General features: G+C 35.6%; 1 protein-coding gene across 7 annotated transcripts in view; it reads right to left on the bottom strand.

The window, feature by feature from the left end:
- NLGN1 (neuroligin 1) overlaps positions 1-24,764 on the bottom strand; it is a 309,065-nt gene that overhangs the window by 188,838 nt on the left and 95,463 nt on the right. For 4 of the 7 annotated variants that reach the window (XM_086468696.1, XM_086468695.1, XM_086468694.1 and 1 more), the window contains 2 exons: positions 18,966-19,025; positions 9,883-10,035 (listed from right to left, as the gene is read on the bottom strand). In XM_086468696.1, the coding sequence (XP_086324822.1) occupies positions 9,883-10,035; positions 18,966-19,025 (213 nt within the window). The remainder of the gene's footprint in view (positions 1-9,882; positions 10,036-18,965; positions 19,026-24,764) is intronic. The other 3 variants (XM_086468699.1, XM_086468698.1, XM_086468697.1) reach the window with 1 other exon arrangement.

A 24,764-nucleotide genomic window follows, 5' to 3' on the forward strand; every position in this document is an offset into this window, starting at 1 on the left:
CTACACCTACTGAATATACTCCCAGTTGTAAATCTGTTTGCACACAGTACTTTCAAAAGAAACTTATCAACAAAAACATCTACTGCCACGACTGAATTTGAACCAGAGATCAAAACACTACCTATGAAATATTTATAAAAAGAAACGAGCCAAAAACTATATCAAACTTTCAAAGGCTGAAAAAACATTATGTGCTTATGGAGGGGAAAGAAAAGGAAATGTACACATCATTTTAAAGCTATTTAAGAACACAACCTTAAATTTCAAATTGTGATCATCACTTCCATAACATTTAGCTTAGTGACAACTGCAAAGATTGAATTTGGGCGCTACTGCAGATGTTGAATTTTGTGTTTGCTGGAAAATGGAGGTAGCATCTTGTTACTTATCAATAACATTTTTCAAGCACATCTTCAGATGGAGGGAATCCACACTAGAAAAAAATCTATATTAGCAAGGTAGATGCCAAGTGAATTCTTTTCTATTAGAAAGAAAATATATGAAATAGTGAGCACAGTTCCATTTTAAGTTATCTTTTTAATATAAATTCAGGAACCTAATGATAAACAAAATCCAAGCAACGTGCATCCGAACAGCTTTCAATTAAAACAACAGGAGAAACTCAACAATGAAACTGTTTGTAAGCTTTGAACACACAGCATGTGTAAGCTCGTGAAGTCTTAAAAGAGAAAATTTTAAATCTGAATCTTAAATCAGTAAGAAATGGTGAATAGAAAGTTAATACTCATTTTATTGTGAACATTTCCCTTTCAGTCTACCATAAATTCGCCTTCCTAGTTAAGGACTATATAAAAGCAAAAAGAAAATATTTACAGAATTTTTTTCAAGAGGCATGTAATAATAGAGTGAGTAATTATAATAGCATTAAGATGCTCAGGAGTGTATTTTACAGGGTCATTAATATGGTTCATGGGTAGCTGAAAGCACATGGCCTTTGGCCCCATGCCTCATAACACACATGGGGCATGCATTAACGGCTCTGTAAAGCACACCCTATTGCATCTCTCTGCTTTAATAAAGCCTTACAGATGGAACACAAAACCATTTTCATTTGGGCTAGAGTATTTTGCTAAAGTTGAAAGGAAAATTTCAGTCATAGAAGCAAATCGACTAATGTGCAATAAATTATACCGACAAGTAGAGATGGAAATAAACTTTTTTGGAAGAAATTAATTTACCCGTATGTTTCCTGTTGAAATCAGTGAGATGATACAAATAAATGCTTACTAAATTCATGGGATATTAGAACCTAAGTACGGAAAACAGATTAGGGATATGTTTGTCTTTTCTCTTTGAAATGATTTGGAGCCATATGGCATTATGCCTCTTCTCTCTTTATATTTTGTATTTCTGTCCTGAATACTTCAAGATAAAGGTAAAGAATTTGCATACCTATTGCAACATAAGATCCCTCAACTGAAATCCTGGTAGAAAATGTTGAGATGACTATTGAGATGATTATAGTGAATGTGGGAGACTTCATAAAATCAAACCTTCAAGAGCTGACAGGAAAATACAGCAAAAAGAATTTTTAAAATCAGTATATTGTATATATGAATGTATAGTAAGTCTCCTAGAGGAAGACTGCTCACCTCCTTTTGATTCTATTTCATCAGAATCTTGACACAAAAGGAGCGAAAAATTACTGCAGAACAATGAAAAACCCCAATAAGATTGATTTGTCTTGCTTCTCATTTTGAGCAGTAAACTCCCTGAAACATGGAGAATCTATTTCAAATACTTAATTAAGATATATAATCTTTCTTTTTTCAAAAAACATGTTTAGCTCGCAACATATTCAACACAAGAGATACTCAAAATACTTCTACAAATACATTGGTATCTATTATTTATATTTGCTTGAAGGCAATTTTCATACTTTGCTTAATAATGATGTTAACCAATATATATAATTTCCTCTGGCCTTTCATAGGCCTTCATCTAGCAGTTTTTCATGTAATAATGCATTCAAATTCAGTTTTCACCAAAATAATATTTATTTGCAGTACATCATGGGATGTAAGAAATCAGTATATCAAACAATGCAGTCTTCCATATATTCTCTGTTGGAAAGCAATGCAAATTGCTACATTTTACAGTAATATTTTCTGTGTTAGCTAATGCAGGCATTTCACACGGATCACACATTAAATAGAAGAAAAAATTTAGGACCCTCTCTTGCCAGTACTGCTGCCAAGACAGTTTTGGTCCTCTAGATCTATTGTTCGCATTACTCTTTTGAACCATTAAATAGTGCTGTTACAACCTTAAGATACAGACCTTGATCAATCGATCCAAAAATATCATGAGGTATTACATCAAAGAAGAATCAGAACAGTATTTGAGCTAGTACCTATATATGTAAACTAATTTGCACACGAAAAAAAAACCCATAAAACGGGCAACTTCATGCATTTGAAATGTGTGAAAAATGAGAGCAACATTTGCAATGGAAATCCCTGTCAAGTTATCTATTGCTTCCAAAGCCCCACAGTATACAGAATTGCTTCATTTAAGCTTCAGAAAACTCGGGACTATTTTAATATATGTAATTAAACGCAGTGAATTGGGAATTCAGAAGTATGCTATCTACTTGTCCTGCTACTTCTATTAGAAGCATCAAGAGAATCTTCATTTGCCTTATTTCTGGGCATGAATTACAGCAGCGCAAAACGCAAGAGTGAAGAGCGCCCAACTGGGCACAGATCTAACTGAGATGCTGAGCTGTAGCGTATTTCGTAGTGTTGTCCTGCCTTGGTTGAAAAATCAGAGTATTGGAAACCCAGAGGATTATTTCAGTGTTGGAATGCTCTGCAGTGAGATACAGATTGCATAAAAATCCTAATTTAGCCTCACCTCTTGGCTTGCAGTCAGACAGAGCCTTTCCTGGGAAGTCTGGCATTCTGGCAAAGGCAGAGCAGCCTAAATTCTGTTTGTTTCTAAGGATGAGGCCAACCCTGACTTCCTGACGAGTCTCCCATCACAAGACAACCAAAGGCTTAGGACAGCGTATAGTGTATGACAAAGGTTGATTTGTATACCTGAAACATGTGTAATACTGTAGATTAGAGGTTTTGCACAGGGATCAGTGATGGTGTAAAAGTAATTTGGACATATACGACTTCAAGGAAAGTGAAAGTAGCTACGCAGAACCAGATCATAAAAATTACAAATAACTTCATGTAGGATAATAGGGCCAAGGATTTTGTTACATTTTTCTGAGGCAGCAAGATGTCTATAATTTGTCTTCACTGAACACTTTTTCTTTCCTATTTTGCAAATATTATCAAGTTGACGTTTATTATGCTTTCAAAGATAAATCTGCTATTTGGAAAAACTGGAATACTTTTATTACATGATTAAATATTGATCAAGGGAACTTATCTTACCAAAAAGTATTTTCTCTTGACAGAATTGACACAAACTGCTCTTATGCCAAAATGAATAGTTTTTAAGTTTGTTATTTGTTATTTTTCTGTTTACCAAAAAAGAAGTCTAGTGACAAACGTTAGAACAAACCTGTTATTTAAGATGTACCTGTACAAAGATAGAAATCTATTCAATGGCAAACAAAATGATGTCTTTGTGCCCTAAAAAAAAATAGAGAAGCGGGTGTGTATCCATCTATCCAAGCAGGTGGATAATGTCAATTTGCTGTGCTAGAAAAAGCACAAATAGAAAAGAAATGGTTCATTTTGAAACTGCACTATATATTCAGGGTTCCCATTTCATAAATATCTTGCCTGCTGTGCACTGCAGTTGACCCTTTAAACATATCTAGTCAATAAGCTATTGTTTACCGCAAGTCCATTTTGTCATTTTGATGGTACAGATTCAAGTGTCGCAATCTTCCTTTCTCTGCTTCACTGCATACATGACTCCCTTTGGCTGGTACTAGCTCGCAAAAAAAGCCACTAAAATGTCATTAATTACAGCAGGTCTGAGATCTGAATGCTAATTCTATTAATGGACCTATGAAATTAGGACACTGTAAATCTAGATGAGCTATGCTTGGGCCTCCTGCAAACTGGGCTGACCTGAGGTTACCTACTATATTAAATAAGAATGGTCTAATACATTTTTAGAATTCTAAGTATGTGTAAATCAGACCTTGTGAAGTACACCACCAGAGGGAATAGATAACTGGCATATGCTTTCTATCTTAACTTCTTCTACTTATCTAGCATCAAATTCATTTGGAGTGCTTCATACCAAGAAACAGTGATGCCCAAGGCTAAGGTGGGATCAGATAAGGCCTTCTGGACACTTTCCCTACTGCGCAATCCCAAAACGTTAAAATTTCATTTATAAGCAACTTAATATTCATGTATCTAAAAGAGACTTGTTATGAAGCTGCCAAGGGTCCCTAAAAGTATTTATGAATTAACATTCTCTCCATGTTCTTCCAATTCAGAAAACCTAAGTGAATGATTTTTGACTGCACATTTTTATGTGTTTTGCTATTAATTTCCCATCTTTACTTTCAATGTAATGTACTTTTAATTAGGCAATAATATATAATCTTCTGTTCATCTATCATTTTTACTCAAACATGTTAGGAAATGGGTAATAGAAAAAAGGCTCATCAGAGACCCTTTGGTGGTACAGCAAAGCTGGAATAAAATGTCATCTCCTGACAGTACCTTTAAGGTTTCATAAAAAGATAATAGATGTGCTTGTCACTGACGCTAATGATCAAACATTTTCCCAGTTTTACTGGAAATGAAATTGTGAACCATAAAAGAAAACCCCATAGTCTAAGCAATGTAGGAAAAACAATCCTGCTACATTTTTTATCTCTGATATCTAACTAACATAAACCGTCTTGTTCCACTGTTCCTTTCACTGAATAGTCACTATGCCATGAGTGGGTGATGATTACTTTTACTAAAGTGAAGAGGCATATTTTCAGGAGGAAAGACATCTCTCCAGGTTGCAGAATAGGAACATGATAGGTTATATATGCAAAAAAACTTAAGTGACACAGGACAGTAATTCATCACAGTATCTTTATCAAGTTGACTAAAGTTTTTCTTTAATCAGACGTGAAGGAATTTTTGAAAGAGTTATGTCTGCATTTTATACATGATTTTGAAACATATTTCAAAGAGAACCTGTTTAATATTTTCAGTAGTATTACCATGACATCAAAATAAAGAAAAGACAGCAAAAAACCCCTCAAACTATGTAATGGGAACAATACAAAGTAAATCATTACCAAAATAAGGATCAATCAGTTTGACAAATTAGATTAACAATGAGGAAAAAAAAAAAAAAAACAGATCTAATTTGAAAGCACTGAAAAAAAATACGGTACCTTATTCTATTTAGGAAGAGAAAAACATTAGAACAAAACACAATACCTTCTAGTCAATCACAATGGAATTAGACTCCTAAGATAGTCAGGTACTTGCAAGCTGTTCTGAATCAGTTTTCATTATAATATATTCTCATTTTTGTGTTCAATCCCACAAATGTTCACCTAGGTAATTCTATCCATGAAAAGCTTCACTAGGCTACATTCTGGAATTACTACGGTAAGGGGAGCACACCCATGTGTATAAACTTAGTCATAAAGGAAAGGCTGTCCATTATTTTTTGCCTGTTAGGAATGAGCAATGTCTTGCTGAGAGAAAGATGGATAATGGCAGAAATGCTGGGCTTGGCACAGATTGCCCAACACTTACTGCAGAGTTGTATCCTTATATTTCACATACCTCTTTAGCCAATAAGATATTGCTGGTTAGCACGATTCTGCATAGAAGAAATATGTATGTTCAAACCTTATGTATTTTCCTAATGTATTCTGACACACGGCAACAAAACACGTTAATGCATAATAAGACTCATCCTCTGTCACTGCATCATCCATAAACCCCTAACAGTCATTAACAAAAGTACAAAAAGACTTTTGCGACAGCATTTCTGCTTTGTTCTGTCTTCTTTCACTATTCTGGGTTTTATTTTACATGAGCGTTGCAACTTAAAGCAGCCAGCTGAGACAACACTACTGAAAAATTGAGGTTTGGGCTGGAAAACACAACAGACCATTTCTAAGAATAGCTCTTCTCAGAAGAAGCTCTGTGCACGAGTAGCAATTTTCCAGTACCCTTTTTCTTCATTGCATCATTTCAAATTACGGGCAACTAGGCTCTGTCACAAGTAGAAGCACTGTACTTATGAACCCCATTGATTTCAGTGCAGTTATTTGTGAAATGACGTACTAGTAAGAATAAGGATATCAGGCCTTTCAAACAGCATGTGGCAGTGTCTTTACTTTCAGCATTAGAAGTACAAACTGGCAAAAAAAATATCAAAGGGGCAGAATACCTGGATAGGTGTTTTCTACTTACTAATCCCAGTCAACCTCCTCCAAACAAAGGGTGACAATATAAATACAAGACTAAATGACAGCAACAGTTCCTATACCCTCTCGAAAGGGGAAAATTGCTTATACTCAAAGTAAGCATAACCAAGGCAATCTTACTGATGGGTGTGCTTCCATTTTGGCATAAATTATGGTCTTATAGTTATAGAATGGTTGCCTTCCCAAAGCAGACATTATTCAGAATGCCAAGTGGAAAATAAGAAACACATATAATTTTTTTCTTTTTCTTTATTACCACCTTTTAACCCAGGCCCTTGGAATGACAATTTACTGTTTCTGTAGGGAAAACCACTGCCTCTTAAAAAGGAAAAAATGGGAAATTTAAAGCAGTGCTTAACCTAGAGATTCCTGTGAATCATTCTTCTATCCCCAGTTCAGTTTGCGAGCTGCATTAAAAATGTTTCTTTCAGTTCTACTAAAGTCCTGTGGTTAAAAGATAATCAAGAGCAAGAAGCATAATTTAATAAAACGAGGAAATGAGTATGCAGTTAGCATAAAACACCTCTCTCCTTTCCCTCCCCTCTTAAGAGCAAAAGGGGTAGCAGCCACTGCTGACCCAAAGCATCCTCCTTTTCTAAATAAACCTTTCATAAGAAAGAACACAGGGAACAGCACTGGCAGTATTAAATCTGTCTATTACGATCTTTTCTGGATGTTAAATAGACTCCTTTTATAATCCTTTTACGTTTCTTTTATGAAATTTAAATTAAAAACTCCTGCTTTTTACCAGACGCATATATGTTAAACAAACATTTGAAGTCCCAAATTAGTTGAGTTCAAAATCTAAACATCTTCATATCTGCCATAAAAATATATCTGCACTTACTCCTATGCTGTCCTTCAAGGGAGTTAGGCTATTCACACAGTATTCCTCACTAGACAAGATTGCTTGCACAAGACTTGCATTTAAAGAGAATCTAAAGAAGATATAATTATGTCCGTTTCCAATGGCTTCTTATTCAGTAGTCCCCAATTTTCCAGGGAAAAAATTTCTCTTTTCCATTTTATCTTTATCTAAGGAAATATTCTAACAGACTTTCATTCTCAGACTTGTTTCAAAGACAAAGTTGGGCCAGGGAACTCACTGGGGTTTTCTTTGGTTTTTAAATGCACTCGCTCCATACTTTAATTTTTATCATTGTATTCTCTTTACCAAATGGACTTCACTTTCAAGCAATTTGTAACATTTTATTTAGAAGCAAATCTTGTATGCCCATAAAATGCAGGTTCTTGAGCAGATTGGTCTATAAGAAAAAGGACATTTCAACCCAGAATGAATAGAAAAATAATCTGAATTGCACCAAAAACTGTTGATATCTACGATTATGCAAAAGTTCTACTCTGAGGCTACCTTAAGATCAAGAAACTGTGCAAATTTTCTTTTTTATTACTAGTGTGTTGCTACACTACCTATTTAGTGATGTGTCATTGTTATTTATTTAATACGCAACAGACAGGCATTGTACCAGATACAAAATATATTAATGACTTCTACATATAGTTAACATGTGTGTTTATTTTACTAGGAAAACCCTTCAAGCCGAATACAGGGTCATTTTAGTTAGTTTGAAAGTAATTTCAAGTATTCTTACCAATTACTGGATTCTACTGTGAGTTTTAGAGGTTTTACTGTAATAGGTCCCACTTAAAAGAAAATTAGTTCTCTGCCCCTTGAGGCTCTGTATAGACCACAAAGTCCAAAGAACCACAAAAGCACGAACACAAATGAAATCCTCCTAAGCTCAGTAAGATGTTAGCAGTGGGTTACCTCCGGGATCAGTGTTAAATTACAAGTAGAAAAGTCATTACCATCAACGAAGGTGAATTAATTTTCATCTTTCAAGCATCTAGCCCTTTCAAGTACTATAACTACATGTCATTTAGGAATTAGACTAAATAATTTACAAAAATAAACAGTGCTTTCAGATAATAGATAGTGTATTACTGGACAGAATGCCCTACTGATATATAATATAGACAAATGTTGTTTGAAACAAAGATGAGAGCACTGGTGTAAAACTAAAATGTTGATTAGAGGCACAGATTACAGGTTATTAACTGCTGCACTATTATGTGCCCAGGACTTGAAGTCACTACATAAACTGGAAGAAAGGAGGGGGGAGAAAAAACATACAAAATATCAGGGTTTCCTTGCTTAAAAAAAGTACAACACAACAACTGGATACTAAGGAGATAAATCCATCAAGAAACAATTATGATCTTTCTGGCAATGATTCAGTCCCTTGTAAAATACAACTAAGTTTCAAAATATGAAGTCAAAATCCACTCCCTCCCCCCAAAATTAAGTGCATTCAGTTGTCAAATTTTTAACAAAAATGAAACTGTCGGAAGAAAATTACCCAGACGAGCAAACCAGAACCAATGAATTTGGGGATCATGCTAACTGAATTCAAAACACAAAGAAACAGCAATGACGAAATAAAACGACCGCACAAAAGAAAACACAGCAGCAGACATTGCTAAAGCCCATGAATTGAAAATAAAGCTGACTGGTCTTCAGAACCAGCTCGCTGCTGTGAATGACACCTGGCCTATCGCACCACTTCAGATGTTACAGGGAACACCCTTATACCTATGTAAGTATTCTGAAGTTACTGGACTGAAATCTCCATCACATCCCAGAACTGAACTCCTGCTTTCAGAAGTCTTAGCATGCAACACTTCAGTAGCAAACACAGAAGAGAAACAACAACAACCAGATTGTCTCAAGAGCTGGTGAACTTGTATCAGGAATGTGAGAACACTGAACAAATAGCAAAGTACAACTTTTCAGAAACACAAGCTGCCAGAGGAATCCTGAACAAGTCTACCAACAGCATCAGCATATCCTATTCACTGTATTTGAAACAACCACAAGTAACTCTATTCACTCTATAATTTGGCCTAGAAAGAAAAACTGGAGGTATTTGAATTACACCCGTAACAGTTTTCAAAACCACAATGAAGCTAAAAAAAAAAATAAACAGGTAAAAAGCACAGCTCTTATGAAACAAACTTTTCATACCCTCCTTAGCTGTTCCGAAGTATGAAAAAAACCCACTGTAATCAAAACTTGGTCGCTTTCTTCCAACAGAAATCCCTGTCGTCTAAGACTTAACAGTATTTTTTTTTTTTTAAATAAATCTAATTTACCTGTCTATGAAGTAAAGCATCACCGTTATTCACAGAAAAAGAAAAACAAAAGGGCTCTTCTAGCTTAACAGCTCAGCAACGGGAATACTGGTTTCACAGCACTAAAAGCATGACAGCAGGTTCTTCCAGATATTGCTTGCAATGTCTTTAGATCTCATCCCCAGAATACAAACCTTTTATTTGATAAAAGAAATAAAAAAGTTGTTACTGTTCTTTTGCCTTTCTGGTTTTTTGTTTGTTTGTTTTTAAATACATTCTCTCTTTTAACATGAATTGCATTGCAGATAGCAGGGATTAGTGGAAAGCTGAAAGCTTCTTACCAAGTACCCCAAGGCGATAGTTGACTGTGATGACTATCACATTCCCATAACTTGCTAGAACACTGCCATCATATAAATTTCCAGTGCCTTCCATGTAGGACCCTCCGTGAATATACACCATCACAGGCTTAGGTCCCCCACTGTCCCGAATGTCTGGAAAAAATATTAAGACACATTTTATCTCAAGAAAGTACCAAAAAAAGATACATGCAATATTTTAAATTTTTTTTAGTGAGGTTATTTTTCTTGAAGTGTTTCTCAAGCAACATCTTTTACATAAGGAAATGGGCAGGTGGGAGTAAGTGTTTCTTTGTGGCTTGCTTGTAACCGAAATTCATATTTTTGAAACACTCGTAGGCCTCAGAAAAGCAGAAAGGAATCGAAAATGGTAACATATTTGCTCGAAAGCAATGGGACAGTGCTCTGATTCTGTTCCTGCTGAATTTGACGTAAAATGTCTGCTAACATCAGTGTGAGCTCATTTAGGCAAAGTCTGAATGCTTCTGAAAGCTCAGTCCACCTTTGTGTTCATTTAGGTAAAGCTGATTCACTGTATTAAGACAAACAAGATTTCTGCTTGTACATAAATTGTTGACTGCTTCCAGTCAGTAAGATCAATAACTTATAAAAAGGTGTGTAGACAGCTGTCTTTTCATAGGTCTGAAGTCTAACTACTCAAAAAGTACTTGGAAACCTCAAATAGCTATTATTTGTAACCTGGGTAGCCTGAAGCTTAAAGTGCATTGGTACTTCTTATTTCACTAAATGGTGAAAAGGATTGTATATTTGAAAAAAATAGCTGCCTGCAACAATGCTTATAAATCCCCACCCCACACTCAGACAAATTGTAAGGTTCTCAAAAGTGACACCAAATGCAGGTAACAATTTTATATCTTAGAAGCTCTGCTATTCTCTCAGATAACAAAATTTTGAGACGCTTTTTAATGAAGACATTGATTTGCGTATCCCTTCCTGCCAAATAGATGCATTGATGCATCTACTCAGAATAAAATTTTGAATATCTGAACACCGCTGCCCAAGTCATCACATTCCATAATAGTCCCTAAAAATCAAGAAAGCCAACAGCAAGAGAGCATATGAAAACTTCTCGACGAGGAATTGTACTGCATATTCTGATTTGAAGACATTTTTTGTCACTATGACAGTATTCAAGTGACTTCCCTGATTACTCTCTTCAGCATTTGAAGAAACCTCAGATGCATTGTTTACTCCTTTGATTTGGAGGAATCTTAGTTAAGAAGCTTTCAAGTAAGCTCTCTGTAGAATTATTTGGATCATTTCTGAAGCACTGTAAAGACTACTAGGTGAGGGCAGTTACACTTTACGAATTTGCTGAAAAAAATCAGCACAGATGTGTCCGTTTATAGAAAGCCAGTCGCTATTATTATTTTGATATTGATTCTAATTTGAAGAAAATGACAGAACAGTCAAGATCAGAAACTGTATCTTCAGTATTGGAAGTACTAGGACAATCATTTATTCAAGACCAAAAGGATGATCAAAGGTTGTTCATGAAATTGCTTGTACTGCTTTCATCACTCAAGCATATAGTAAGGGCTTTCCAACATGCAATTTTCAGAGTGTAAAGCTAAGGAGATTATTTATCTGCATTGTCCATAGGATAGAACTATGATCTCCTGAGGCTTAAAATCTACACCAAGGACAAAGTATTTTCAAATTCATACACAGTTTTCAGTAGATGGTTTGTTCATAGTCTATGTCTTTTTTTTTTGATACAAATATGGAAGCAATAATAAATTATTAATCTGAAATCACTGTGTGACTGTTCCCAGCAGAAATTGTACACAGTTAATTGTATGCTTGGTGGTAGCACAGGGGGAGACTGTCTCAGAATTCTTCTTTAATTAAAATTACATAGAATTACAGAGCACCAACTGTGAACAGTAATGAAATGTTGGTAGTACTGGCCTGTTTATCTGGAAAATAATATCGGAATATTTAGAAAAGAATGTGTCTCCATTATCTGAGAAACGAAGCACACATTCATGAGTAAAATCTGACATATAAAGAAGTCATTCTCCGAGTAAATTCTGTCTACACCATACTTTTGTTATTTCCAACTACTAATATCCTTGTGAAGATTATAGACAGATAAAGAAAGACTAATTTTCAGCTCTGCCTATGTGCCATGTCAGAGCAGATGACATGCAATATGAATTTTCCTCATGCTGCCTTGCCAAAGTAATCAGTCTTAACAAAAATCCCCTCAACAAAAGAAAAATGATGCTTCTGTGTGTCTTGGGCAGTAATCTAGTACTGGAGACATCTATGAGGTTATGTAGTATTCAACTGAGGCTAGTGGGGCTTTGGGCTACAGATCCTATAGAAGCTATGGAGCCCTTCATGTAAAGAAGGGAAATTGCTGCACGTTAGTCTTAGTGGTTTCATCTCAGTTGCAGTCTATAGCTAGGAATATTTGAAAGGTGTAAACATTCAGCTGGGAGAGTACTGTTTAAGTTACAGATGTGAAGGACACAGTGGATGTTATTGAATAATATGATCAAAGGAAGAGAGCAAAAAAATCAGACCATAATCAAGAATTGATTCCTACCTGAAAGACAGTAAATGTTCCCCCGGGAAAGCTATCATCCTTTAAAATTAAAATGGAGGAAGCATTAAGATAATACTCTCAGAGGAGAAATTCTGTTTTGGTACCAAAGCAGCAGAAAGATGCACTTTTCCAAAGTGCTTATTGGAGTTAAGTGTCCAACTCAACAAAGAAAATAATTGAGACTTTTGGCATTCGGAGGCTTTTCAAAACCTGGCCATAAATGATTTGATATATTGTTCATTTTTTCCTGAAGGCTGGTATCAGTCGTTTGTGCACATGTGCTAGAGCAGTCTCAGTAAACTGTAGTTACACTTTCTCACACAGATTAATAGTTATACATGGATGCAGATTAATGACTATTTGTGGAAGAAGCTCATTCTGAACCTGAAGAGCTGGGGCACAAATGTGGCATTTCTGCCAAGCGGAGAGTTACACACTGATTTAATTTAGTTGTGTACTGTACTTCTTGTTGCATTTGATTAAGTATTACTTTAATTAAAAAGCAGACATGTGAATATTTTCAAAGACATATGCAGAGATAGTGCTGCTCAAAAAAAAAAAAAAAAAAAAAAATCATTCTCAGATGCAACTCTTCTGTTTTTATTCACACAGAAGATTAGTTTTGAGTGCTGTGATTTGTTTGGCTTTAAATTGCTAGTTCATAAAACATCTAAGTAGGTCTTACTGTACAGTAGAGAATGATCTTGTTTATATGACATATACATGAACTTTTTTGTTATGATATCCATCATCTCCTTTCTTCTGTACCTTTCTAATGTTTGTTGCATCTACTTTTTATGTCTGGTCTTAATTACATTATAGGCAATTTAGGAATAGGGCTGTCTTTTCTTCTATGTTTGTTACATCACACAACAGGGAAGCAGGTCTGACTGTGAATACCAGTCACAATTGTCATATATAACAAAACATAATTATAGCTTCAGTCATTTGAAGCTGATGTGAATTGGCCACGTGACTTAACAAGTATAATTTACAGGGAACAACCAAAATGGGAAAGGAAGAAAGCCTACCTGGAGACAACTTAGCACAAAAATATAATTAGTTTAGTACAGATGTCACCAGCAGTGCTTTTCTAAATGCTATTAAAAAAAAAGGATATTTTGATGTAGAGTATTAAGTAAATGTTGTTTTTTGAACATGAAACAGTGCAAGAACAGTGGAAAACTTTTAGACTAGTTATTGTAAAACCTATGTGTTCCTTACACAGAATATTATCTGGATATATGTGTAGCTCTTCCATAAGTTTTTGTCCTAAGATATTTAAGTAGAACATGGTACCAATTAGCACTTAATAATTTAAAAGCCTTTCAACATTATTTGACCTTTCAGTTCAAATCTATCAGATACCTCCTAGATGCACTGCTATTTTAATAGGATACTGCACTTCGCAGTGCTAAGAGGTAAACATGTATTAATACAATGTTTTTAACAGGTGTTATAAAACTAGATGTCCTAAGACTATTAAAGTAACTATTGAACTTGTTAGGAGTGGCAGCGAGGTTTAGACACGTTTGGTATTTTAAAAGATGGCCTGCTCCCACCAAGTTTCAGACAAATAGAATTATCTCCTTGTTTTGCATCTGTTGAACTAACAGGTCACTTTGCGCACTCTCGAACACCTAACTACCTTTACCTGAAAGTGATTTGACATCCTGGTGGATGACTACATCAATGTATATTCTAGCACAAAAAAAGGCCTATGCTTTTACAGGTAAGCATCTGGATCAGATTCTCATTACAGAAGGACCTCAATATAGCCAGGTAAGTAGTAATTTTAAATTATTAAAAGATGATTGTTAGAATGCAAAAGCTGACAGACTCTTCACTGTACAAGCAATGCTTGGCAGTGCCAAAAGTATAATGGAGCCGTGAAGAGGTCCTTCAATTAAAGGTCTGTCAGAATTTTTATTATGCATGTTTTCAAGTATTAATACTATCACCACAAAAATTCAACATAATCTAAAGTGAGATTCTCAGCATAAAGGGAAAACATAATTGGCAAAATTTAATACACAAGTGACATTGGAATCTCTACTTGGGAACTAGAATCACAGAACCAACATGAATGGGTGACAGGATGAACAGGAATCATGAATATATCTAAGTGTATCCGTCAACAAGTTCATCCAAAGTGTTAAGATCTGTGCTGCTCCAGCCTGGCTGGAACTCATTAGAGGCTACAATTAAGGCTGGAGCACGTGGTTGCTTTGCGAGGTAGACAAATGTGTTCTGCTGTTTACTGGTCTCTGAAGTCCAAAAATGTACAACTAGTGCCAGACAGAAAGATTGTTTCTCTCCCTATTTTTTACCATGACAGCTGAAAGCAGATGAAATGCTAAACTTGGCAACTGAGTCTATTTTAATACTAATGGAGTGATAGGGTTTTCTGGAGAAGATCCTCAATTCTGAAATGTGCTCTTTTGCGCCAATGATGCTACAGTCTGTTAGGCATAAGAAGGGATTTGCAGACGCATGCTGCATCATTAGCAATTTAAAATTTGAGTGGATTTTTGTTTGTTTTGATTTAAAATATGCTCTGGACCAAGAACTTCCTTCAGTCAATGAAGTCCAACAGCCCATATAAGACAGAGCATCAGACTAAATGATCAGAATCATCACAGTTACAGCCTGTGAACAAACAGCAACATCTGTTCCTAATCTGTCTCCTTTTTCATGGGAGAGTTTGGAATGGAGAAGGAAAGAGTAGAAATGTCTAGCAATTACAGTGCAGACCCCGCTGCTGAGGCATGTACTCTCAGTTCCCTGCTTTACTATGGACATGGCATCTGCATTCCTCAAACCTAGCACCTGTATTCCTCATTTCTAAAAATGGAATGATAGCATTCCTCTATCGCAGAGGGATGCTGTGAGACTGAATACATTAAAAACAGAGATGCTCAAATAGCATTGGGGACTAAATAAGCATCAAAGATTGACAGATTGACGGGCTAGGTAAGGTGCATATGACAGAATGGTGGATGAGAATTCATTTATGAGCAATCCTTCATGGATATTACATACAGCACTAACTACCCAGAAGTTCAGTTCTGACCCCTGAGTTCATAGGCTGATTAATGATTTGTGTTGCTATATTTTAAGTCATGCTAAAGATTTTAGCACATAGCAATTAAGGGTGCATAGTCACTGGCTTTTGCTATAGCCAAATTAAAGAAAGTTAAATTATTACCCTACCAAAATTAAGACTGAGATAAGATACTAAGATTAAAATATTTTACTTTTTTAAACTAAGCTTTGTTTCTAGACTGGGGAAGGTACAGCCTATTCAACTGCTGAGAAATTTAAAGTTAAATCTTGAATCTACACTAGATATTGCTTACCTGCATATCAGCAAATAGGCAAATCCACCACTGCTATCAAAAGGGAAAGTCTCAAGGCTCACTGGTTGCAGGTGCTTTTGCCACTCTTGTTTTTGGTGCCTGTTCAAGTAGTTCTACACTTATTGAAAAACAGGCAAGCAATTTCAAGTGTAGACATGAAAGGGTTAAACAGAAACCAGATTAGGGAAAAAAGACATTTATATAATTTCTGACTTTCTGCACATTTTGCACTCATAGAATTTGAAAATACCTTCATTTTTTAAACAGCAAATTTGCAGATCATTAGCTGGTAATGTGCACTACTGCCTTTGGGTCTTTCGAAAACAAAAATGAAAAATGACCTAATTAAGCCTGGTCTACTGGTTGCTGCACATACCAGAAATCCGTGTTTGATTACTGACTCTAGCGCTTGTGCTGGCAAGGTCTGGACCACAATACTGTGGTAGTAGTATGTAGCAGCAGATGGGAGTAGGACTATTGAACATCATCTTAAAATTAAATCTCCTACCCAAACTCTGATGTTTGAATGACACAATACAGAATATTTTCCAGGCATTTGATCCAAGAAGCTGCTATGAAAGATTTCGGGAAAGGTATAATGCATGAAATGGACATGGGATTTCTGAATTTCTTAATACAGAGAGCATACTGGGCATTCTAAAAAATCACTGGACGCTGTTTATGTAGCATGAATTCTATGGTTATATGACACAGTTTTTCAACCAGTGTTGAAAGAGCCCAGTCTCTCTAATATTCCAACTTCATCATTCATCCAGTTTAGTATTGTTTTATTTTGGCTCCGGTTATTAATTTTGTAGATTTTTATATTGAGTAAAAACTGTGATACTGCAAAAGGTGAAGGGTTTGATGGACAGGTTAGCAGAAATCTAGGCAGCTACGGTGGCTTTTTGCTTTGCCTCCCTCTTTCCTGCTACTCATACCCAAATACATATGACTTGGAAGCTTGTGAACTCTTCAATTCTGCATATGCGCTAGAGTTCCCATGCAGAAGAGCAGGTTCACAAAATGCAGGTCATCTGATACTGCTCCTCCACTGCGCAACAACGACATGCAGGGCCTCAGCAGACAGGGTTTCTACCAACCCAGCAGACATCCCAGCAGCCTTCAGTGCCTACCGATCACAAAAATTTAAATTTGTCCTGTCTCTCTGTGACTCTCGGAAGCAGTAAAAGTCTAATTACTGCTGCCTTCTTCTATTGGCACAGAAAGGAGAACAAAACTGTCACTTGTATGTCAGAGAAAATTAATCCCAGTCCTATAAATTACAGAGACTTATTAGTGTTGTAAATGTGTTTCTTCCCCTCTAGTTTGACTGCTGTGTTCTTGCAGTTCTCTCTCTCCTACAATTGTCAATGTGGGAGACAGGTTTTCTCCGACATGGACACTTGTTCTCCAAAGACTGAGATCCCTACTCTCATCTGATTCTATGTACTAAAACGCTCTCTGATAGCAACCACTCTCTGCGGAATTTCAGCAAATCGAGTAGCCTCTTTTAAGTGTGTCTAAGCAGAGGATGACTCAATAAATGTTAAGCCATTAGCATCTGTCTTGACAATTACACAGCAATTTAGGAGAGCCATTAAGGTCCACTGGATGAATAACCCAAGTTTCAAACAGTTTCTTAAAACATATTGTTAAAACAAGACAGAGTAACATTTACAATGGCTAATTCAATATCACAGGTCTTGGAGAATACACAAGAAGGTCCCTTGCAATACTTTGTCATGAACTAATGTAAAAGTGACTTGGCCTCATAGAGCTACATGAATCTGAATTATCATGCTTAGCTCTGAATAATATGAGAGCTTTCAAAGGAGATATTCAATTAGACTCTTCTTTCAAATGTTAGGCCAACTGGTGGGCTTTCATTCGTCTGCTTAACATACATGTCCAGTAGAGGATCATGAATCAGTCACATCAATTTATGGGTTTATTTGTAAAGTCTCTGTCCAGTTATTGGTTAAGTAGTTAAATGTTCATATTTGCCTTACTTCATCTTTTGTGATAAGACTGCACGTTTCTCTGAGTAAAACTGTTAATGTCCTGTGCGATGAAAAACTTCTTAATCAAGAGCCCAAAAAAAAAGATATTAACAGAGAAGCAAGCAGCAACTCTACCAGTCTTCCAGTCCTATATGGTAATTTGCTTTACTCATTGACCATAAAATATACAAAATATGTATTTAAGAATCAGAATTTTGAAGCATATCTACTTGAAGGGATGAGACTGCTTAGGAGAAAGAGCCCCTTGTTACCATTTTCATAGCCCTGAAAAAATATCAAATCTGCATAGCTTATATGATTAACAGAAATAATTCATAAGCAGAATAATATGCCTGACATTTCAAACATTCGATTTTACTTGGTAATAGGGTTTTCTAAGGGTCAGCAGAAGCAGATAGGCATCTCTGTATGCTTGTAGAAAACAGAAGGGATCAGATTCCTTTCAATGACACCAGTTTAGCTCCACTGAATTCACTGGTGCTGCACAGAGCCTCACCAACTGCAAATACTGCCTGCCATTCTAGGGCTACCTCTCTTCTACAGGGAGGTGGGGTAGTCTTGTATTTACATTTTTTTGTGGCAATGTAAATGCAAAAGGTTTCGTATTTGGGAAATTCAGTTGCTTAAGAGACACTTTCTAAGAATTTTCTGTATTTTTCCTTTTATAAACACGACATTTTATATGTTTATCAAACTGAGATCAGTCAGTGAAAAAAGAAACATCTTTGTACTCGGTGAAATACATAGGGTTAGAAAACATGCAAAAAGGTGTACAGAGAAACTTTAAAAGAGTGTTAGTTTAAATAGTATGGACAAAATTCAGTCAAAAGGTGGGATGCAACATATCAAAAGTCCATTTCAAGAAAACAAAAAACCCTCCTCTTTAAATATCGTTACTGTTTTGTATCAAAACGTAGAACTTAACAACATTTTCTTTTAAAAAATTAAAAATATATATATGTATAACAACAAGCAAGAAGACAAAACACATCAAAAATGGGAATAAAAAAAACTCTTCAAAAGAAGACAAGAAGTCAAAAAAAGAGGGGAGAAAAAAGATTTTCAGGGATCCTTGTCATGCAAATCAGTTTGGCGGCAAAAAAATACCTTCATCTTCAGCACCGTCATTATCACCTAAATCATCTGTCTGTTTCTTTGTAAGGGGACCTAGGATTGAGAACGGAGAAAATGGAGGAAAAAAGACAATTCAAGAATATACAAGACTGAGGAAAAAAAACAGTGAATATTAAATTCCCAGGGATGTTTCAAGAAAAACATTTGCAGGGAGGGAAATCTTAGTTTATAACAACCAATTTTTCATTACATTTTTCAAACATTACAGCAAAACCTTCCCTAGGGGGTATGGCTATTAGAAACATCTAGCACAAGAATCAAAGATTGTCCAGTGCTTTATTGTTTTTAAATGAAGAATCAAAGCTTGTTTACTAAAAGCATACCCACCATAAACTATATTTATCCACTGAATTTAATCATTTTTTGTTTTGTTGTTATTAGGAATAGTGGAGACAAGAACTGCCAAATTACCTCTTGCATTTGATGCAATAAGGTGGCTAATACATATCTTGACAGTTGGTTAAAACAACATTTTCTGGCAAATGCTAATTCACATTTCCAAGTTCAACCATTTAAGCTCATGCTTTACAAAGATAAACATGGGATTGGCTTTTTCAGTTTTCCTTTTTTTTTTCCCCCACACAATCATTACATTCTCTTTTAAACAGAATTGTAGATTCCCTTGAAACCTTTGACTACCTGCTGAGATATTTGTAAAGGAACATGAAAATCAATATGTGAACTAGAAACAAGAGTGAAATCCTAGACCAACTGAAGACAATGAATTTTGGCATTGATTTCAATGGGGCCAGGGTTTTGCGCACAGTATACAAAAGTTGTGTTGAATATGGAATTGAAGTTTTCGCTTGGGCAAGACACATAATATCATAATTCCTTATTTCTACAAATGGATGCCAAGACAAAATTATTTCATGCCCAGCACCTGTATTATTAACAAGTATTAATAGATTCATCATATTTTCCAATGGGAAAAATGCCCGCTTCTTTACTGAGCAATAAAAATATACACCAGAAGGAAAGTCAAAGGCTGTTCTGAAAATATTTCCACGTCATATATTTTACACACTTACGCACAAACAAAAGACAGTTGGAACTCAGCATTATCTTTCCTTTTTTTTCAGAGCTCTCTCATTTCCATGACATTCTGTAATTTGCATGCAAAAAAGCAATCAGTACGAACACAGGACTAAGTAACAGAAAAGAAAAAGCCAGCCAAGCACAGAGTAGAAAACAAGAACTTTCTCATGCATAAAATAGCAATAGACAAAAACAACAACAAAAAAAGAGATGAACAGTATGTGTTGATATTTGCAGTAGATGTAGGCAAGAGACATGCATTAACTCTAAGCACTATGGAGTATTAAAACATTTGTATTTAAAAAGCTCTCTCTAGCTGTTATTTTACAGAATATTAGTTATTCAGCATGAAATCCGTCGTTTATAGGCAAAATACCATGTATTTGAGTGATGCATTTAAAAAAAAAAAAATCATAAAATGTTTGTACCAGGTGCATGGATTTGAGAAATAGAAACAATCCATGAAGTACCATGAGATTTTAACTGTGAATGTAGGAACTGGACCATATTATTGAAAACCAAAGCTGAATACCTTAATTACTGCGTCAGTGAGGAGTATAGTTTTAAACTGATTCTAAATACAGAACACTGGAATTATAAATCATAAATGAAACACGAGCAATTTTATAGTCACACCTGCAACAATCACTGTTTAGCACAGAGCCTTGGTGATGCAATAGCTTTTCCTAATACAAGCCCTGTATCCAGATGATGTGACCCTATCCAAATGCACACATTCAAATGTCTTGCTGTCCATCATTCTCATATCACAGCATCTTTACTTCTAAAAGAATAAAACTAGAAAAGTAAAAGAAGTGTGCAAAGAGCAACAGTAATTTCATGGTGGGTTTTCAGCATGGTAAACAGGAAGAACTCAAGAATTTTAAGAGCTATGCACTTAAGAATGGACAGCCAGGCACAGCAAAAGAGAGAGAGATATACATATATACACACATACACACTTGTAATGGCTTCTTGTTATCTTTTAAATTTTTAAGTCAGCAGAAAGGAACAAAGTAGCATCTGGAAAGGCAAACAGCACACATTTCTCCAAGTAACTTGCACAGAGAGGGGCGATTACATTTCTGGATGAAACTAAGACAATGAATGTCACCTTTTTTTAACAGCTGGCCTTTGTGAGATGTTTTGTGTAGGTCTCAGTTCCAGATCTCAACAGCAGTTACATAGTGCATCAAACAACTCAACACAAATGACCGACCTCATTCCAGCTCTGATTTTACAATATGGTGAAGCATAACTGGGGCTAGCTATTAAAAATAACCTGGGTAATTTTAACATGTATACAGTTACAAGTTTCTCTGAAAACCATAAAAAAACCCAGACCATCTTCCTGATAATCATAGAATCATTATGGTTGGAAAAGACCTTTAAGGTCATTGAGTCCAACAGTTATCCTAGCACTGCCAAGCCCACCACTAAACCATGTCCCTAAGCGCCACATCTACATGTCTTCTAAACACCTCCAGGGATGGTGACTCAACCACTTCCCTGGGCAGCCTGTTCCAGTGCTTGACAATTCCTTTTGCAAAGAGGCTGACCTATTTTTAAGTTGTCATAGATTAAACATGCTTTCTAACACACCTATATATCTATTTCACAACATAAGGGCTCTGCTTGCCACATCCCCTGAGCAGGAGGACTCATCCCTAGTGGAGACATGTGGCAGACTCACCAGGCACCACTAACAGTATTCTGTTAAGAAAGAGATGAGACATGCTTTCTGCCATAAGTTTGCTCTACACTGCAAATATAATGGACCACATTCATTACATCTCAGCAACAGCTAACTTGAAGAAACGCAGCCCAAAATGCATCAGATTTTCTGCTTCCTGGAGTAACAACTCTATCCAAGGCCTAGAAACCAAAGCAGACTTTTGTCCTCATGCACCAGGCCTGAAACTATTTACCTATTACCTGTACTTTACCTACACACACAGGGATACTGTGAAACAACTCGTAAGTTGCTCTGCAGTCTCTAAAAGAAACATGAACTCAAGACCCACTGTGCACATGGCTACCTAAAATGGCATACAGCAACATCAAGTGGTTCAATCTTGAATCCTCAAAGAGGAAGCAGAGCTCTGAGCTTGACTGCTTATGTTCTGTCTTGCCCACTTCATGTACAGCTGCTGAAGGAATTTTCTGAAATCATGAAAGTAGTATTAAGAGAAGTTCTGTATTAGACTTCCACCCATTTCAGCAGCAATTCTCACTCTAAAATCAGTAAGAAACAGCTTTTGCTTCTGATTCTCCAGAAACAGACTACAGTGACTAACAGCATCACTATGTCTGTATCACCACAAGGAAAGACTAACGTCTTGAGCTCTTAACACAGGAAAACATGCTGAAATCACTATCAGATAAACAAAATAAAATCTTATGGCAAGATTCTACAAATGTAACAGTGATAGCCTTTGTAAGTAAAAAATAAATCAGGACTGAAATTGCTTAGTAAGTGTATAATTTCCAGTTAGTTTCTGCAGGTTTGAATTAATATTCTACAGAAAATTTATGATTTTGTAAATTAAATGTAGCCCTCAACTAGATTTATTTCTTTAGCCCTGACTGTTTATTCAATAAATGATTCTTTAGGGTTCTTGCTTCATTTTAATAGTCTTTCCAGGTAACAAACAAATTTTTAAAATACTGATACTAAGACATGATGGACTAGGAGCCAATGAAACAAAAGAGAATATACATTTTAAAGAATTATGATCACAAAAAGTCTTGACTACAATTACTTTCCATTGTTGTTCCACTGTAGCTTCTCTTCACCTTTCATGAAGGATCACGTACTCCTCATCTTTGAGCATTTCACTCACAAAAATGGGTATCCATTACAAAAAGACCGGCTTACTATGTTTAAGATAAAAGCCTTCAAACAGATACACTGCTTTATTGTGCTGGCCTAAATTTTAGCTAAAGTTTATGTAATAAATACTAAATATTAACAAAGTAATTGAGTACCATAAATAATGAGGGGGGAAAAGGGTATGAAAGCCTTTAAAATGCTGATGCAAAGACAATTTACTTCTCAAGGGACTCTAAGGTTTAGTCTCATGTAGTCTCATGTTGCTGCATACCCATAACTCTCATTAATCCTAACGGGAACATAGACCTCCAAGTCAGTTTAAAAAGGGGAAGAAGCGATTACTGCATTTTATGTCTCCTAAAGGCAATGAACAGTCTTCCTGCAAAAGCTAAAGGAATGCTGTGTGCGGAACTCCTAGAGAACTCTCTACTCATTTAATTTAAAACCAGTTCTTACATTATTTAAAGTATTATTCAAATATTTATTCTATTTGTATTTCTATCAATGCTAAGGAAGTAAGGATGCATTTTAAAATCTCAATACTTGACTACTGTATGCTTGCAGATGGCTTTCCTTTGCTCAAAATAAGAGAAATAACATACCTCCCGTCCAGTTAGCTAAAGAGTAATTATGCGCTCAGAAATAATTAAAGTCCAGCCATATTAATTCTGGTTTTTTATCATTCCCTTTGATGAAGGACTAAGGTACTTTAGCTCCCAAATACATTAAAGCCGATTATAAATTCTCTCTTTATGGTCTTGATTGGGCAGAAATTATCTGTGGCCTTTTGGACCGTGTATGTGTGGGAGGCATGGAAGCTGTGGATGTCATTAGCTTTTTGGCCTGGGAAAGCTATTCATCATTAAAAAAAGTCATAATGCAAGTTGACAACATTTTATAAAACAACAGTACAAATCCTCTAAACTTAATAAATCTGTGCTCATGTATACAGCCATTGTTTGGGCCAAAATGTTCTCCTTCCTTAATAAGAAAAGTGGGACAGAAAAAAAGGACCTTTTACATTAGGTTATGTAGACTCTGTGTCTATAGCAATATAGAAATCTCCACAGTAATATTCATTCTTTGAGTCAAGGTGTCTGTTCAATAAAAAGGGAAAGAGATGAGATTAAAGCCTGAAATAATACAGGTGGTAGAAAAATTCACTGAGTGGGTTGCAAGACCACGGAACCCAGTAGTGCGCACGTTAAATATAATGTATACATTTATCTTTAAACTTCGATAAGTGCCTCCATCCATCCATTGCTATTTCTTCTTTATTACCTCATTTTTTAACGGGGCATTGAAGATCTGTAAATTGAAATTACCTCACCTTTTAGGCCATACCCTCAGTTCCAAATATAAAATAACCAATCCTTTGTAATTTCAACTATCATTTTTACACAACAGACTCTCCCACCAAAATAAAAAATAATCTGTGCTGAATTATCACAGTCTAGCAGATGCTAGCTGAGGCACAATAACATGTCGTACCTATCTCCTGTTTTTAATATAAAAGAAATTAATGATGAGTTATAATTAACAATCTTTAGACCTGAACATTTGCAGTGAAGATGATTCAGAAATCAAATTCTTATATGTTGAAATTAAAACATAACTACATAATAATTTTTCTTATAAATGTAATGACAAATTGGACAGATACAGTATAATAGTCATCTGATGAATAATTTTATAAAATCATCTTTCATTTGAAATTAGAAGGCTGTCAGCAAAAATAAAAGAACTAGGACTCCTTACAGAAAAGGGATTTGGAAGGTACAAATGGCAGCTGGGTCTTAAGAAACACATAACTGAAAATAAAAAAAAAGTCTCTTTCTATTACCACACTTGCTTGCAACAGACAAAACAATCTCCTTCATATGTTCCCTTATTACTGTCTT

This window comes from Leptosomus discolor, chromosome 7, assembly GCF_034619465.1.
Source record: "Leptosomus discolor isolate bLepDis1 chromosome 7, bLepDis1.hap2, whole genome shotgun sequence".
In the NCBI taxonomy this organism is placed as follows: domain Eukaryota; kingdom Metazoa; phylum Chordata; class Aves; order Leptosomiformes; family Leptosomidae; genus Leptosomus; species Leptosomus discolor.